General features: G+C 43.3%; 1 protein-coding gene across 1 annotated transcript; it reads right to left on the bottom strand.

The window, feature by feature from the left end:
• Positions 1 to 3,342: 3,342 nt before the first annotated feature.
• On the bottom strand, positions 3,343 to 4,311 carry LOC106555676 (lysophosphatidic acid receptor 1-B-like). The gene has a single exon (XM_014074572.2). The coding sequence runs from the start codon at positions 4,309 to 4,311 to the stop codon at positions 3,343 to 3,345; it is 969 nt and encodes a 322-aa protein (XP_013930047.2).
• Positions 4,312 to 19,285: the final 14,974 nt, after the last annotated feature.

Below are 19,285 nucleotides of genomic sequence, written 5' to 3'. Positions count from 1 at the left end.
CATTATTTTGTGAATGTACCTGTTTTAAATCTAAATCTTATTTTTTTTTAAAGAAATCCATCTTTTTCTCCAATGTGCACCACTGTTTTGGAGGAAATATGTTAATCCAAGCCATTTTTCTGAGATCTTGGCAATAAATGTTGGGACACAGCAAAGGGTAACAGTTTCATTATTGGGTAAGCTTTTTGGGGTCATAACTCACTATCTGTCTGAGATCCATCATACAGGCAATTAGTTGAGTAAACAGATATCACTGATGGAAAATAACCAATAAAATAACTTTTTTTAAAATCCAAGTGTAACATACTTACTGTAACAAGAAGAAGAAAAAACACAAAGCAAGCTTTTGTAATCATCAGAGAATTATTCTGATTAATAATTCATTCTGGAGGAAGTCCACATTAAAATCCTGAATCTTCAACTTGAGTTTGGACTGTATTTCCTTGACAGTCCCTGAGATTTAAATTTCAAACCAATTTTAGAATAAAATAGAATATATTGAATGGAATGGAATGGGACAGAACAGAACAGAAAATAGGATAGCATAGGATAGCATAGGATAGGATAGAGTACTGCAATGCGCTCTACATGGGGCAGCCCTTGAAGAGTATTCGGAGACTTCAACTCGTCCAGAATGCAGCCGCGCGAGCGATTGTGGGTACGCCTCGGTACACCCACGTTACACCTATCCTCCGCGAGCTGCACTGGTTACCGATCAGTCTCCGGATACGCTTCAAGGTGCTAGTCGTAACTTATAAAGCCCTTCATGGTATTGGATCTGGGTACTTGAGAGACCGCCTGCTGCCAATTACCTCCCACAGACCCATTAGATCTCACAGGGCTGGCCTCCTCCGGGTGCCATCTACCAGCCAATGCCACCTGGCTATTACCCGGGGGAGGGCCTTCTCTGTGGCAGCTCGGGCCCTCTGGAATGAACTCCCCGCAGGGATTCGGTCCCTCACCTCTCTCCAGGCCTTCCGAAAAGCCGTCAAAACCTGGCTTTGCCAGCAGGCCTGGGGGTGATGAGTTCCCTCCCCTCTCGACATGTATGGTTGTGCGACTGTTGCCTATTTTTATTATTTGTATTTTGTTTTTATGTTCCCCTTTTCCCCCTTTTGAATTGTTCGCCGCCCTGAGTCCTCCCGGAGAAGGGCGGCATACAAATAATAAAATTCTATTCTATTCTATTCTAGAGTAGAATAACAGAACAGAATAGAATAGAATAGAATAACAGAGTTGGAAGGGACCTTAGAGGTCTTCTAGTCCAACCCCTGCTTAGGTAGGAAACCCTACACCACTTCAGAGAAATGGATATCCAACATCTTCTTAAAAACTTCCAGTGTTGGAGCATTTTGGTTGTTCCTGGGTTTCCCCCCTGTTGGCGGGGAACTGTCCACTTCTTCTGGTGCTGAAACTGGGTAGCAGTACAGTACTGTACTATAAATCTGCATCCAGACCCCATCGAAAATCAACAATGGTTCTCTTTAATCCTCTTATTTAAAGAAAGGGAGGACTACAAACTCGATCAGAATAAATAGGTACTTCCCAAAAGACCTTAAAGAGAGAGATACACAGATGTCATACAGGTAGACTTTGACTTACGACCTCAACCGGGACCCACATTTCCATTGTTAAACAAAGCAATTGTTAAATAAGTCATGGCCGATTTTTATGACCTTTTTAAACCACGATTATTAAGCATATCACTGCAGTTATTAAGGGAATCATGCAGTTGCTAAGTGAATCTGGCTTCCCCCCATTGACTTCACTTAATCGGAAACTGACTGGGAAAGTCGCAAACAGCAATCACATGACCCCAAGGAGCTGAAAAAACCATTGATAATACATGCCAGTTCCCAAGCCTTCAAATTTTGCTCACATTTAACACGGGGATGCTACAATGGTAGTAAGTAGGAGGACCAGTCGTAAGTCACTTTTTCTATGAAGTTGTAACCTTTTTTTAAACAAAGTTTTTTAAAAATTTTGTTACATATTTAAAACTTCTTTTATAAACAGAGTGTTGCCTGAGTTTCCCCCGTTAACATCCAATTACCTCCACCCGACCAATTAGATCCCATAGATTAGGCCTCCTCCGAGTCCCATCTGCCGGTCAATGTCGACTGGCAACTACGCGGAGGAGAGCCTTCTCGGTGGCAGCTCCGACCCTATGGAACGATCTCCCCGTGGAGATTCGTACCCTCACCACCCTCCAGACCTTCCGCACAGCCCTTAAAATCTGGCTATCCCATCAGGCCTGGGGTTAAAGACTGTAACCCACCCGAATAGTATGAATGTTGTGCTTTTAATGATGTATTGTCTTATGTGTTAATTGTTTGTTTCCCCCCCTTTTCGAGTTGTAAGCCGCCCTGAGTCCCCCCAGGGAAAAGGGCGGCATATAAATAAATTACTCAATACTCTCATATGCACAATTAATTTTACATCATATTTCCATTTCCAATTTCAGCCAGTAATTTTCTTTCCAGATTTCCCACCTTAGATTTAATTTCTTCTTAATAAACAATATCATGATTTGCCCCTCCAAGTTAATCAAATTTAACATTTCATTTCCATCTTTAATTCTGTTTTTCCCATAGGTAACATATATCCTCAGAGTTGGAGGGGACCTTGGAGGCCTTCTAGTCCAACCCCCTGCCTAGGCAGGAAACCCTACACCGTTCCAGACAAATGGCTATCCAACATCTTCTTTAAAGACTTCCAGTGTTGGGACATTCACAACTTCTGGAGGCAACTTCTGTTCCACTGATTTTGTATAATAAGCATTTCACTTAATCAATTGTCCACATTTAATAGTATTAATCTATTTCCCTCACATATGATGTTGTAACCTTGAATGGTCACTAAACAAATGGTCGTAAGTTGAGGACTACCTGTATTTTGTCATGCATCATTGTACAGGGTTTTACATGTCTCCCACCTGCTCCCTTCCCTTTCATTGAGACTCCAGGAGGGTGAAAATGGCCTCCCACAGGCTCCAGAGTCCTTTGGGAGGTCGGAAACAAGCCCGTGAACTTCCGGGAGGCCCATTTTGTGCCCTTCCAGAGCTTCCACGCAGAGCCTGTGCTTACCTGGCAGGAAGAATGGGCTGCGTGGAGACTCCTGGGAGGGGAGGGGTGGGAGTCCTTCCAACTATTGGTTCGGCGAACCAGATGCAAAATTAGCATCCTGTTCGGCCGAGCCGGTCTGAACCAGCTGAATCCCACCCCTGGATTTATTTCTGAATAGCCATGCAAAGGAGGGGCACCATCCATCATACCAGTTGTCAATCAGTCACAAGAGGCGGAAATTCACAGGTCCAGAGATTTCCCCCCGCCCTCTCCAAAATCAGGTCCGTCCGATGGCTTGTACTTCGATGCGGTTGTGGGAAGGAAGTTTCAGGCACCTGAATCTGTGTCCTAACTTCTTCATGTTCAGAGAGTATATGATGGGATCTCCTAGCGAGTTAATGGTGATCATCATCGCCGTGAGGTTTCTGAAGATATAGATGGCTCGAGAATGCTCGCTGGGACATTGTTGAGTGGCTGAATCAAACACAACCCCAGCGAAGAAAGGAGTGTAGGAGACCAAAGCTAAGACCCAAATCAGGACGCTGGTTCTGGCAACTTGGACTTCGGCTAGACGGTAGGTAGCGTGGCACTGCCCTAGATTTTCCATAGATCCTTTGTGCTTCCTCAAAAAGAGGATGATATTTGAATAAGTGAAGAGGGGTAGAACCAACACCACTAGACAGTGAGGAATAGTGATGAAGGTGAGATAGTCCATGCACAACGGACTGTACAGAGCTGAGATCTTATCCTTCTCCAAGCAGTTCCACCCCATTAGAGGCATAAAACCCAAGGAGAAGGCACACACCCAAATACCCAACGTGGTACTCAAAATCTGGTTCCGGGTGATTCGGCATCTCAACCGTAGACTTCCGGAGACAGCCAGGTAACGTTCGATCCCAATGATGACGAGGTTATAAATGGTGGCCAGGACTGACATGATGTGGAAGGCGTAAGCTCGGAGGAGTTCCTTGGACCCCACGACGGTGCTTTGAGGGTCCGTGATGAACAGCGTGGCGATCCAGAAGCCTGAAGAGCTGCAGAGGAAATCGGAGACGGCCAAGTTGCAGAAAAGGATGAAGATGGGTTTGTGGAAGTCCTTGGAGAACACCACCCCAAGGACCACGCCTGAGTTGAAGACGGCGGAGATGAAGGTGATAAGAAGTTGAGGGATGCCCAAGGCCAACACCAGGTGGCGGTTCCATATGGGATCAGTGATGTTGTTTAAACAATCGTGCTTTCGGATCATGGTGAGGATCGGGGCCCGAGGCCTAGGCAACCATCAAAGCTGGGATGCTGAGGACAAGACAAGTTGATTACTAGAGGTAGAAAAATGCAGGGGGTATAGTAAAAATTGATATAAAGAGGATATGAAGTATGGCAGAATTATGAGAAGGTTTAGAAACGAAAGACGACAGTAGAAATGTGTTAGCAGGATCAGAAATGAAAATTGATTGCAATTATTAAGAATAATATTGTTACGATTAGCTCTATTGAAATGTAGGAAACCCAGGAACCAAACCATTCACAAAATGTGATATAAAAGAATAAAAAATTTAAAACCTTTAAAAAAAAAAAAAGCTGAGATGCTCAAGATCAGAGACAAGACGTCAGAATGGAAGGCTGAAGCCACAAAATCCAGGTCAGAGGCGAGATCAGGAAATCCCCGGATTGTTATTCACGCACTTTCTGGATCTTAGAAGGAAACTTTTGGGATTGAAGGGCTGAGATCCTGGCTGCCATTGAAGATATTTCAAACCATGGACCTTGTACGTTGTATGAGGCCACCACTCACCCAGCTAAAGATGTAGATGAACCTGAAGAGTTGAAGATTCTCCAAAGCACCTTACAGCAAGTGAAGATGCAAAGGGTGGAAGATCATTAAAGATATATCCAATCTGGAACTAAGGAAAAAATTTCCCCGACAATTAGAACAATTAATCAGTGGAACAGCTTGCCTCCAGAAGTTGTGGGTGGTTCATCACTGGAGGCTTTCTAGAAGATAATTGAACTGCCATTTTGTCCAGAATGATATAAGCATGGGGTTGGACTAGAAGACCTCCAAGGTCCCCCCAACCCAACGATTCTATGTTCTCTCTCTCTCTTTTTCTTCTCCTATTCTGCAGCTTTGGGCTGGTAATGGGTACGACAACCTCCTGTTTTGCTGATCCATGGGGAGAAGACTCAACATGATGCATTCCTGTTTTCCCCTCTGTCACCCAAACAGTGAGTTAAACGTTAACTCCCAGACCTCTAATCAGGAGGGCTATCAGCGCCTTACTCCAAGGTTGCTAGGCTGCTCCCACCTAGCAAAGGTATCCAATAAATTCTAGCTAATCTCTCTGCTCTGCCGGGCTGCCTACTCTGGAATGACATTAATTAAAGGGCAAATATTGGGGATGAAAAGCAAACAGAGATATTTCCATTCCTTCCATACACCAGCGTTGGCCAAGCTGTTGTGCCTTAGATCAAGGGAGTTCCAAAAACCTTGGTGACTTTAAGGCGTCGTGAGGGTTGGGGAATTCTGAGAATTGAAATCCACAGGTCTTAAAGTTGCCGAAGTTGGACAACTCGGCCTTCAATGGTTGTGATTCGCTCTCAACTTAGCTATCACAGTCAAATGATGTTGGGGAATTGTCTAAAAGGTCTACAGGGTGCCACATGGAATCTGGCCAATATTGGTGGTAGAGTTGTGGCCCTCTGGAAAGTTCAACTGAACTCAGCACTGGAGGTTTTTAAGAAGAGATTGGACAACCGTTTGTTTGAAATGGTATAGTGTTTCCTGCCTGATCAGGGGTTTGGACTAGAAGACCTTCAAGGTCCCTCCCAACTGTTATTCTATTCTATTCCTATTCCTCTTTCTATTCCATTCCTATTCCTATTCTTATTCCTATATTCTATTCTATTCTATTCTATTCTATTCTATTCCATTCCTATTCCTATTCCTATTCCTATTCCTATTCCTATTCCTATTCCTATTCCTATTCCTATTCCTATTCCTATTCCTATTCCTCTTTCTATTCTAGTCTAGTCTAGTCTAGTCTAGTCTAGTCTATTGAACTCAACACTGGAGGTTTTTAAGGAGAGATTGGACAACCATTTGTTTGAAATGATAGTTTCCTGCCTAAGAAGGGATTTGGACTAGAAGACCTCCAAGGTCCTTTCCAACGGTTATTCTATTCTATTCCATTCCATTCCTATTCTTATTCCTATATTCTATTCTATTCTATTCTATTCTACTCCATTCCATTCCTATTCCTCTTTCTATTCTATTCTATCCTATTCCTATTCCTATTCTATTCTAGTCTATTCTAGTCTATTCTAGTCTATTCTAGTCTAGTCTAGTCTACTGGAGGTTTTTAAGGAGAAATTGGACAACCATTTGTTTGAAATGATATAGTTTCCTGCCTAAGAAGGGATTTGGACTAGAAGACCTCCAAGGTCCTTTCCAATTGTTATTCTATTCTATTCTATTCCATTCCATTCCTATTCTTATTCCTATATTCTTTCTATTCTATTCTATTCTATTCTATTCTATTCTACTCCATTCCATTCCTATTCCTCTTTCTATTCTATTCTACCCTACCCTACCCTATTCTATATTCTGTTGTATTCTATTTTATTCCATTCCATTCTAAAGAAGGTTAGTCCCAAGGTTCTACCACAAAACCGCGGTCGACAAAATCGCGGTCGACGAAAGCGCGTATGTGACATCATCACAGCGCGACGAAAAAGATAGAAAAATGTAAAAATAAAGCTAAAACCTTCCCCTAACCCCCCCAAACCTAACCCTAAACCTAACCCTAAACCTAACCCTTAACCTAACCCTAAACCTAACCCTAACGCTAACCCTTAACGTAATGAAAAACCTAACGCTAACCCTTAACCTAACGCTAAACGTAACACTAACGCTCTAACCCTAACCCTAACCCTTAACCTAACCCTAACCCTTAACCTAACCCTTACCTTTATGTGAATCGGCTTGCTGTAATTTAATTTTTATTTCAATTTTTCGATCTTTTTCGTCGCGTTGTGATGACGTCACATACGCGATTTCGTCGACCGGGCTTTTGTGGAACGCGCTTTTGACGGGTCACGAGTCCCAAAGGTGCTTTTTCAAGAGGCAACTGGACTTTCTTCTTTTTCTTTGAAGATGTTTTGCTGCTCATCCAAGAAGCTTCTTCATTCCAAGAAGCTTCTGAAGAGCTGAAGAAGCTTCTTGGATGAGAAGCGAAATGTCTTCAAATGAAAAACAAGAAAGTTTAGTTGCCTCTTAAAAAAATACACCCTTGGGACAACCATAACCTGGATGACTGAGAATCTCCCTAGACACTCAAGTGAGCAACATTGATATTTTATTTTAATTGTTTAATGTCTTAATAAAACATGTGTGGCTGCTCAAGAAAACAAAAACAAAGGAAAAACTCAGAAGACTCGATGGACCACTGGGGGTTTTTTTGCCATCAGTTTTCTATGTTTCTGTTTCTATCTCACAGTAAGTGACTCTTCAGTGACATACTGAATAACCATCCAATAAGAGACTATGGCTGTATTGGCCCAGCAGGTGGCACCACCTAGTTAATTTTGGCTGATCTCACTGAGTCAGACCTGATGTACACTTGGATGAGAGACCACTAGGAAATCCCCAGCTCTACAGGCCTAACTGGGAAGTCAGCAACGACCAACCTCCGAGAAGAAAATTAAAGGGATGAATCCAAGAATGTTATGTAAATCAAAGCTCCACTAAGAAGTATTTTCCTTATTAAAAGTACAGGTTATCCTTGATTTACGACCACAATAGAATTTCTGTGGCTAAGCAAGGCAGTTGATTAAATGAGTTGAACCAATTTATTTTTTTATTTTTTTCATGGTTAATACTTCATTAATGAAATAGAAGTGTGTCTGTGTGTGTGTGTGTTTATATCTCTATCTCTATCTCTATCTCTATCTCTATCTCTTATCTATCTATCTATCTATCTATCTATCTATCTATCTATCTATCTATCTATCTATCTATCTATCTATCTCTATATATATGTATATATATTATCTAATCTCTATCTATCTATCTATCTATCCATCCATCCATCCATCCATCCATCCATCCATCCATCCATCCATCCATCCATCCATCTATCTATCTATCTATCTATTTCTATATATATGTATATATATTATCTAATATCTATCTAACTATCTATCATGTATCTATCTATCTTCTATATATATGTATATATATTATCTAATCTCTATCTATCTATCTATCTATCTATCATCTCTATATATATGTATATATATTATCTAATATCTATCTATCTATCTATCTATCTATCTATCTATCTATCTATCTATCTATCTTTTATCTAATGTCTCTCTATCTCTCTTATATCTATCTATCTATCTATCTATCTATCTATCTATCTATCTATCTATCTATCTATTCTATCTTATCTAATCTATATCTATCTATTTATCTATCTCTCTATAGCTTATCTTATTTTATCTAATCTATCTATGTCTGTCTGTCTGTCTGTCTGTCTGTCTGTCTGTCTATCTATCTATCTATCTATCTATCTATCTATCTATCTATCTATCTATCTATCTATCTATCTATCAGTAGACCACTGCCTACTGAGGCTTGACTTCCGGAGACCAAACCCCCACTGTAGGGAGGAGGAACCGACCAAGTGATTCCGCCCCAGGCGACTTATGGACCCCTTGAGGTTCCAGACGGAGCTTGGGGTTATTCCTGATACTCTCGCCCACAATCCGGTAGAGACTCTGGTTGCTGCCTGGCACTTAGGCCTCCTTGGTTTACCGAGGAGCTCCGGGAGAGGAAACGCCGAAGGAGACGCGTAGAGCACCTGTGGAGGTCCGATAGATCCGAATCGAACTGAGCACTTTTAACAACCTGCACCAAGGAATACATCAGGGCACTTAGGGCAACAAAAAGAGCATATATTGCCTCCTTGGTTGAGTCCGCCGAGTCCCGTCCAGCCGCCCTGTTTAGGATAACCCGTTCCCTCTTAAATAAGAGGGATACGGGGGACCCCTTGCAGGGTAGGGCTGAAGACTATGCCCAATTCTTGGCGGACAAAGCTGCTCGGTTTCGGTCGGATCTGGACTCCACCTTTGCAGATCCAGCCGAGGCACGAGTGGACGACCTGGTAGATCATCGCTGGGTTGAGTTTCAAGATGTTACCCCCGGGGACGTGGACAAGGCCATGAGGGCTGTGAGTGCCTCCACCTGTGTACTGGACCCGTGTCCCTCCTGGCTGGTTGCTAACAGCAGGGAGGTGACACGGGGCTGGATCCAAGCGGTTATTACCGCCTCGCTTCAGGAGGGGCACTTCCCCGCCGCACTTAAAACGGCGGTGGTGAGACCCCTCCTGAAGAAACCATCTTTGGATCCAGCCGTACTTAACAACTACCGTCCAGTCTCCAACCTCCCCTTTATTGGGAAGGTTGTTGAGAAGGTGGTGGCCTACCAGCTTCAGCGGTCCTTGGAGGAAGCCTATTACCTGGACCCCTTCCAGTCCGGCTTCAGACCTGGTTACAGCACAGAAACCGCTTTGGTCGCATTGACCGATGATCTCTGGAGAGCCAGGGATGGAGGCCATGCCTCCATCTTGGTTCTCCTTGACCTCTCGGCGGCTTTCGATACCATCGACCATGGTATCCTTCTGCGACGACTGCGGGAGGTGGGGATGGGATGCACTGTTTTGCAGTGGTTCTCCTCCTACCTCTCGGACAGGTCGCAGTCGGTGTTGGTGCGGGGACAGAGATCGACCACGAGGCCCCTAACATATGGGGTGCCGCAGGGGTCGGTCCTGTCCCCCGTACTATTTAACATCTACATGAAACCGCTGGGCGAGATCATTCGGAGGCACGGGATAAGATACCATCAATATGCGGACGATACGCAGCTGTATCTGTCCGCCCCGTGCCAACTCAATGAAGTGGTGGACGTGATGAACCGGGGTCTTGAGGCCGTTAGAGACTGGATGCGGGCTAACAAGCTTGTACTCAACCCGAAAAAGACCGAGTGGCTGTTGTGTTTCCCTCCCAATAATTTGGTTAGCGTTCCACCACTCAGGCTGGGGGGCCAAATTTTACACCCCTCAGACAGGGTTCGCAACTTGGGAGTCCTCCTGGACCCACAGCTGACCTTTGATCACCACCTGTCGGCTGTGACCAGGGGGGCATTCGCCCAGGTTCGCCTGGTGCGCCAGTTGCGACCCTACCTGAATCGGGAGGCCCTCACAACAGTCACTCGCGCCCTCGTGACCTCTAGGCTGGAATACTGCAACATGCTCTACATGGGGCTGCCCTTGAAGAGCATCCGGCGACTTCAGCTAGTCCAGAACGCGGCCGCGCGAGTGATTGTGGGTGCACCTCGGTTCACCCACATAACACCTATCCTCCGCGAGCTGCGCTGGCTACCTGTTGATCTCCGTGTGCGCTTCAAGGTGCTTCTTACCACCTATAAAGCCCTTCATGGTAGTGGATCTGGGTACTTGAGAGACCGCCTCCTGCCGATTACCTCCTCGAGACCGATTAGATCTCATAGATTAGGCCTCCTCCGAGTGCCATCTGCCAGCCAGTGCCGGCTGGCCACTACGCGGAGGAGAGCCTTTTCAGTGGCAGCTCCGACCCTCTGGAATGATCTCCCCGTGGAGATTCGTACCCTCACCACCCTTCGGACCTTCCGCGTAGCCCTTAAGAGCTGGCTATCCCGCCAGGCCTGGGGGTAAAGATTTGATCCGCCCCCACCCGAATGTTGAATGAATGTTGTTTATTTTTTAATTATGTGTTATGTTATATGTCACTGTTTGTATCCACTCCCTATAAGTTGTTAGCCGCCCTGAGTCCCCTCAGGGAAAAGGGCGGCATATAAATAAACTTATTCCTATTCCTATTCCTATTCCTATTCCTATTCCTATCTATCTATCTATCATCTATCTCTATTAAAGGCTGTATGTATGTATCTATGTATGTTCGTTCCAGCATAACTCTGGAGCACCTCGAGCAATTTTAACCAAACTTGGTACACAGATGACTTATCCTCCAGAAACAAATACTGGGGGGTGGGGTATGACATGCCTGGTGTGTGTGTGTGTGTGTGTGTGTTTCCAGCATAAATCTGGAATGCCTGGGCCGTTAAGGAGAGCAAGTTCGGTGTCCTAGAGTGGCAATTGTTTGTGATGTCAGTTCCTTCCCAGCTTCCTCTGGAAAGCCAGCCATGACGTTCGCCCTCCAGTGGACCAATGGGGAAGCGCCTGATGGGTTTGGGCAAAGTGCCAGGATCGTAGACAGGCGGGAAAGAGGAGCGCATGGGAGGGGTAAGGGAGAGGGCAGGGATGATGGGCATGGGATTAGGGGGAAGAAAAGCCCCTCTCAATGGCTCCCTCTCAGACAAATGTTTCGATGTCTATAAATGCCATGCAAGGCCGGGTTATCAGCTAGTAAAAAAATTAAATAAATACTTTATTCACGAAGTAAAATAAAATGCAAGTAATCAATGGTTGTGTAACTGCCGTACTAGGAGACCAAAAGTCCATTGCAATAAAACCATATCTATTCTTTCTTTGAGTCTGGAACACTTTATTAGTTTATAGAATAAAATACCAAAATACAACAGCAAATTGAAGGACACCGTGGGGAGGAGAAAGGGAAAGAAAAGTGAGGAAGGGCTGGAGAAAAGGGGAAAAAAGGAGTTGACTTCAGTCTCCCTCTGTTGCAGCAGAATAAAGTATTCACCTCAAATCTCAACTTTTTAGTTTTCCATCATCATGCAAAAGTTGCACCGATTTTAGGACCTTTTTCTTGCCATGGTTATGGTCATGATAGCAGTCTTCCAATATCTCAGGGGCTGCCACAAAGAAGAGGGAGTCAAACTATTCTCCAAAGCACCTGAATGCAGGACAAGAAACAACAAATGGAAACCAATCAAGGAGAGAAGCAACTTAGAACTGAGGAGGAATTTCCTGACAGAACAATTAACCAATGGAACTACTTACCTCCAAAAGTTGTGAATGCTCCAACACTTTTTAAGAACAGATTGGACAGCCATTTGTCTGAAGTAGTGTGGGGTTTCCTGCCTAAGTGGGAGGTTGGACTAGAAGACCTCCAAGGTCCCCTCCAACTCTGGGGGGGAGATACCTACATACATAATATATATAATGTATGTGTCAGGGTTCCAAATAGCATCCAAAATTAAATCAGAGTCCAAGGCAAAGTCTTGCTCAAAGTTCCAATTTATTAAGAGAGCCATATTGGCACATCTGGGAGAACCCAAATCTGAAAGCTTCCAGGTTTTCCCCACCTAGTTGAAAATTCAAGATCTTGCCCCCACACCCACAAGCCCATCACATGGTCCAATCTTCTACTGCCATGCTGACAGTTCCACCCATCCAGTTCCGGTCAGGTGCAGAGATGCAAAGACAAAGGATGACCTTGGTTTTCTAGAAAGAACTTTGTTATGGCTACATAGCATCTAACTCCGTACAATCCCCCCCTCCCATTTTCCCACGATGGAAAATGCATAATAGAATAATGGAAAGTGCAGCAGGCCAGAGATCTAAAAGAAAAGATGGCTGCAGGCCTGATAGCATGTATGTATGTATGTATGTATGTATGTATGTATGTATGTATGTATATGAAATAAATCATCATAATCTTTTCATAACCCCATAATCCCTTAGGGATAGAGTCTGGGCAACTGCTTGAAGCTAACAGAGTGTTTAATGGCTGGATGCCCTTCCTGTTGCCAATGCGGAGTTTTATTCAGCAGATGTACAGTTATATTCTCAGTGTGCCCAGAGAGAGAAATATCTGCCTCTACCTAGGATTGAACTCACAGCCTTTTGATTGTGAGGCAAGAGCACCACCTCTAGGCCACCCTAACCCTAACTCTAACCACTCCACATATATCAATAAATATTCATATATTAAAAACCCAATAAAGTCACACACACACACGCACACGTATATATAATTGATTTTTCAAAATATAAAATACCAAAATTAAAAAAGTAGTGGAAAGCTAAAAAGAGGGATGGAAAAGAAATACAGTGTAAAGGGAGAAAAGGAAAGAAAAAGGCACCAATTTTGGACTCTCAGTAGAAGATAACAACATTGCAACCACAATTTGTTGCTTTTACACACCAGTATATACATAACAACAAACCTAAAAACAAAATCAAAGTTTCATCCCCCCCCCCCATTATTGCAAGCACAAAATCCAGAAGCAATTTCAGAAGAAAAACAAAGTTAGATATATTCTCTTCTTTGGATAAAATAATCGATTTGACCATCTCGTTGAGCATTTATTCCTACAGATTTTGGGTCTCTCGGGAAATTGCTTTTAGCCTGCTCAAGCTGCTCATCCCTCAAACTGAGCAACACATTTTTCAGCTTTCTGCAAGGGCAGTCTTCCAGATACACTGGGATTTCAACTCGTAGTACCTGCAGAGTAACTTCTTGTGGCCCGCCAGTGGCCAGCGGAGCTGGCAGCAGCCTCAAGACAGTGAGGAGGTTGGGGAGGAAGATGGGCCAGTCCCGGAGTCTGGGGAAGGCTCTGATGAGGGCTGTGTCGGAGGCAGAGAAGGGGCCAGGGCCGTCTGACAGTTATCAGCTGCCTTCGGAGTCAGACATCAGTGAGGCAGACGAACAGCTGGAGCCTATTCTCGATATGCGCCTGTGCAGAGCTTCCAGGAGAAGGGAAGAGTTAAGGAACAATTTCTGACTAGGGAGTAAAGCCACAGGTGGACGGTGAATGGCCCCTCCCATAGGGAATAAAAGAGGAGCGAAAGGGGAGGGGAGTTTGCAGGAGACAATGAGTTCCATTCATTAGGGTGAAGATCCGTTCCTGACTTCTTGCCAAGTAATTGCAGCTACAGCTTGGCGTTTGGAAGATATCGGCCTGGCAGCTCTCCAAGTCTGATAAAGGTCTGTAGTTGTGAAATCTCATGAAAGAGGGTTGGCCGGGACTTTGCTGGAGAGGAATTCCCTTTCACCTAAATAAAAGAGGTTTTATCGGGACGAGGAGTCGGCTTTGTGCTTTTGGGAAGCCTCGGTCACAACAGAAGTACAGAGTGGTTAATACCAAAGGATTCCCTCCATTGGAGGTTTTTTTTTTTTTAATTTTTAAAAAAGATTTTATTGGTAAAAAGAAAATACAACATCCATAACTTGTAAAAAACAATACAACTACATTTCAAGATATTCCCATACTATCAAATCATTATAAACATCAAAGGTTAGGTATTTTATTCCTTCCCTCCCTCTTCTCTTCCCTCATTTCTTCTTTTCCATACCCTTTTCTTCCCTCCCCCCTTACTTCCTTCTCCCCTGCCTTCCCTCCTTTCTTTTCTCCTTTCCTCCTTTCCTTCCCCCTCCTTTCCCTCCCTCGATCCCCCCTCCTTCTCACATACCTTCCCTCCCTCCCTTCCTCTTTCCCTCCTCCTTTCTTTTCTCTTAATCTCCCTCCTTTCCTCCCTCCTTCCTTCCTTCCTTTCAACACTCCTTCTCTCTTTCTTTCCCTCCCTCTTTCCCTCTTTACTACCCTCTCTTCTTCCCTCCCTCCTTCCTCCCCCAGTTTCTTCTCTTTCTTCTCTCCTTCTTTCTTCCCACCTTCTTTCCCTTCTCTTCTTTCTCTTCCTCCTCTTTATCCTTCCCCCCTTCTTCTGCCTTTCCTATTCCTCTCCTTTCTCCTCTCCATCCTGACTTCCCTACTGTCCTCCTTCCCTCATTGGAGGTTTTTAAGGGGAGAAATGAATGCTGGAAATATGATTGAAGATTCGGTCAGGCATTCATAAGTCCCTAAACCTGAAGCACTGGTCTCAATTTTTCTCTGTTTTGGCATCATAGAGGTAGTCCTCAACTTACAGCAGTTCGTTTAGTGACGGTTTGAAGTTACAACGGCACTGGGAAAAGTGACTTACGACTGTTTTTCACACTCAGCACCATCATAGCATCCTCTTGGCTACATGATCAAAATCCAGACCTTTAGCAACTGGTTCATATTTATGACCGTTGCTGTGTCCAGGGCCCAGGTGGCGCAGTGGGTAGAGTGCAGTACTGCAGGCCACTTCAGCTGACTGCTCTCTGCAGTTCAGCGGTTCTAATCTCACCGGCTCAAGGTTGACTCAGCCTTCCATCCTTCCGAGGTGGGTGAAATGAGGACCCAGCGTGTGGGGGCAATATGCTGACTCTGTAAACCGCTTAGAGAGGGCTGAAAGCCCTATGAAGTGGTATATAAGTCTAACTGCTATTTCTATAGTGTCCCGGGGTCATGTGATCACTCTTTATGACCTTGTGACCAGGAAAGTCGATGGGGAAGCCAAGTTCACTTAACAACCGTGTGACCCTAATTTAATAACTGCAGGGATTCCCTTAGCAACTGTGGCAAGAAAGGGTCGTAGAATGGGCCAAAACGGTCTCACTTAGCCACATAAATTTTGGCCTCAATTGTGGTCATAAGGACAAGGACTACCTGTATTAACAGGTGTAACAGAGGCTGGTTTAGTGCAACCGTGTTGCCTTTTTAAAAAAAAAAAAAACCTTGAAAATTAAACATTTCAGTCCCGCCGTTCACATGACGTCATTGGTACATCCTGTCACTCAAATTGTTTTTAAAAATATAAGAAAACAGAACCTAGCAATAGAAGAAATCTATGGCTAAGAAAATTGTCTATATCTCTGGAAATTAATAGAAACTAACATGGAATTAAGGAGAAATTTCCTGACAGTTAGAACAATTCATCAGTGGAACAGAAGTTGCCTCCAGAAGTTGTGAATGTCCCAACACTGGAAGTCTTTTAAGAAGATATTGGATAATCGTTTGTCTGAAATGGTGTAGGGTTTCCTGCCTAGGCAGGGGGTTGGACTAGAAGACCTCCAAGGTCCCTTCCAACTCTGTTATTCTATTCTATTCTATTCTTCTATCCCATTTCTCTATTTTATTCTATTCTAGTCTTCTATTCTTCTATCACATTTCTCTATTCTAATCTGTTGTATTCTATTCTGTTCTATTATATCCCATTTCTCTATTCTATTCTTCTATCACATTTCTCTATTCTAATCTGCTGTACTCTATTCTGTTCTATTCTATTATATCCCATTTCTCTGTTCTATTCTGGTCTTCTATCACATTTCTCTATTCTATTCTGTTCTATTCTATCCCATTTCTCAATTCTATTCTTCTCTTCTCTTCTCTTCTATTCTTCTATCACATTTCTCTATTCTATTCTATTCTTTTCTTCTATTCTCTTCTATTCTTCTATCCCATTTCTCTATTCTGTTCTATTCTATTCTATCCCTTTTCTCTGTTCTGTTCTGTTCTCCTCCCCTCCCCTCCCCTCCTCTCCTCCTCTTTTCTTCTATCACATTTTCCATTCTAATCTGTTCTATTCTGTTCTATTTTGTTCTGTTCTATTCTATTCTTCTCTTCTCTTCTATTCTTCTACCCCATTTCTCTATTCTATTCTATTCTTTTCTTCTATTCTCTTCTATTCTTCTATCCCATTTCTCTATTCTGTTCTATTCTATTCTATCCCTTTTCTCTATTCTGTTCTGTTCTGTTCTGTTCTCCTCCCCTCCCCTCCTCTCCTCTTCTTTTCTTCTATCACATTTTCCATTCTAATCTGTTCTATTCTGTTCTATTTTGTTCTGTTCTATTCTTCTCTTCTCTTCTCTTCTATTCTTCTTTCACATTTCTCTATTCTGTTCTGTTCTATTCTATTCTATCCCATTTCTCTATTTTGTTCCTCTCCTCTTCTCTTTTCCGTTACAACAGGGATTGCCCGGTGAAATGTTATATTTTCCCCAGGAAAAATAGATCAACTATCAAGGTCAGGATAATTCTGTCACTCCCGAGCAGGACATGCCATAAAGATACACCGAACAGCCAGTTGGTCTGTCTAGTTCTTGGCACCGGTTTCTTTTACGTGACTTCATTCAATTATCAGAATTGTCAGCTTTGACAGATTCAATGGGAAAAATAAAACTGGAATGGCAGTTGGTTTATGAAAGGAAATGCCTGTCAGTCAAGAAATGAGCTTGTTGAAAACCAGGGTGACCTTTGCCGATCTGAGGAAAGTCTACCCCGAGGTGACACACACACACACAGTCCTTGAAAGGCAATTCTCAGCACCGACATTAAAAAAAACAACATTCTCCTTTGAAGGACGCAGGAAATCAGATCTCAAGATCTGACCCTTCGATTCTTTGTTGCTTCAGGAAAAATCAGATTCTGCTTCCAAACCTCAGAAAGGAAGACTAAATTTGGACATTAGGCATTTATGGAGTAGAAAGTGTAAATGGAGTTGTGAAGCTGCAACGCACCAGAGTGTCACCGGAGGGGATACAAGTCAACATTTTCAAGGTTGTAAGCCCATCCTTGTCATGTTGTAGGTTTTGACTTTTCTCTTGCAGACATCCTTGGAAGTCCACAACTAAGATTTCTCCGTGGGGCCCTTGGTACTTACGGATTAACAGAGTTGGAAGGGACCTTGTAGGTCATCTAGTCCGACCCTCCTGCCCAAGCAGGAGACCCTACACCATTTCTGACAAATGACAGTCCAATCTCTTCTTGAAAGCCTCCAGTGATGAAGCTCCCACAACTTCCAAAGGCAACTTCTGTTCCACGGGTTGATTGTTTTCACTGTCAATAAATTTCTCCTTATTTTCAGGTTGAACCTCTCCTTGTTCATTTTCCATCCATTATTCCTTGTCTGGCCTTCAGGTGCTTTGGAAAATAGCCTGACCCCCTCCTCTCAGTGGCAGCCCCTCAAGTATTGGAAGACTGCTACCCTGTTTCCCCTGGTCCTTCTCTTCCCTAGACTAGTCATGCCCCATTCCTGCAACCATTCATGATATGTTTTAGCCTCCAGTCCCCTAATCATCTTTGTTGCTCTTCTCTGCATTTTTTCTAGAGTCTCCACCTCTTTTTTATAGTGTGGTGACCAAAACTGGATGCAGTATTCTAGGTGTGGCCTTACTAAGACTTTACTCTTTGAGCTTGGTTTTTTTCTTGCAGATGTTTCATTACCCAACTATGTAACATCATCAGTGGTAAAAGGGAGTGTGATTTGCTCAGTTTATATAGTAGGCACCTCCTTACCAGCAATCAATACCCAGATAAGAAGAGATTAGCACTAAGATCAATACTAGACCAACAATCAAACAGCAAACAATACCCCAATAAAGAAACTAACAAATCAGACAAAGAGTAAACAGCAGCCTAATCAACACCAAGAATACTCTCACCAACACTGACACAACGAGCCACTTGTATATAAACATAGAGCAAACTCCACTCCCTTTCTAGCACTGATAATGTTACCTAGTTGGGTCATGAAATGCCTGCAAGAAAACAACCAAGTTCAGAGAGCATCAGGGACCCCATAATCCTTCCTCCTCCTTCTCCATTCTGCAAACCCCTCTCCCTTATAGCACTGATGATGTTACCTAGTTGGGTCATGAAACGTCAGCAAAAAAACAACCAAGCTCAGAGAACATCACTGATCTCACATCTTGACTTTGGTTCATTCCCACATTTTCTTTCTTAAAAATGTTTTTTAAAGGAATAGAATAGAACCTCATGGGACTAACAAATCAACCAGATTGTCAGATTGCCGAATGAGTTGGCAAGATTTGAGTCCGCTGATTTATTGAGCACCCAGCCCAACAAAAATGCCTATTGGGAGCAATAGGCGCCAAAGAGTATCAAATTTTTAAAAAAATAAAGCTTGTTTATTTAATAGAGCTGTCCATGTCACACCAGCTGACTCTGGGAGCTGTACAAGGAAACAATTAAAATTTACAATGAAACCACTGAAATCACAAAATAATTTAAACAGAATTAAGGAGAAGATCCAAAGAAGGTAAAATCAGAATATTATACAAGCAATCCTTGACTTTCAACCGTTTGCTTAGCAACCAATCAACGTTACAACAGCAATGAAAAAAATTGTGGCTTATGACTAGTTTACACACTAACAACCACTGTAACATAGAGGTGATCAGAATTCAGTAGCTTGTTGGGGGGGCAGAGCCTGGATGCCGTGACGAGACGACGTGCGATCTCAAAGCTCTGAGATTGCACTCAATACTTTTATTGCTGGGGGGTTCTAACGGACCTAAATCATCCCGAAGAGATGGTGAACAGGAAGATTACATCTTGCTGATCTCAGGGATATCACAAAATCTCCAAGAGAAGC

Source organism: Thamnophis sirtalis, unplaced genomic scaffold (genome assembly GCF_051295495.1).
Source record: "Thamnophis sirtalis isolate CommonGarterSnake01/CBP01778 unplaced genomic scaffold, rThaSir2_p1.2 scaffold_6, whole genome shotgun sequence".
NCBI lineage: Eukaryota > Metazoa > Chordata > Lepidosauria > Squamata > Natricidae > Thamnophis > Thamnophis sirtalis.
The sequence above is the reverse complement of the archived record's forward strand: the minus strand, read 5'-3'. Positions and strand labels throughout refer to the sequence as shown.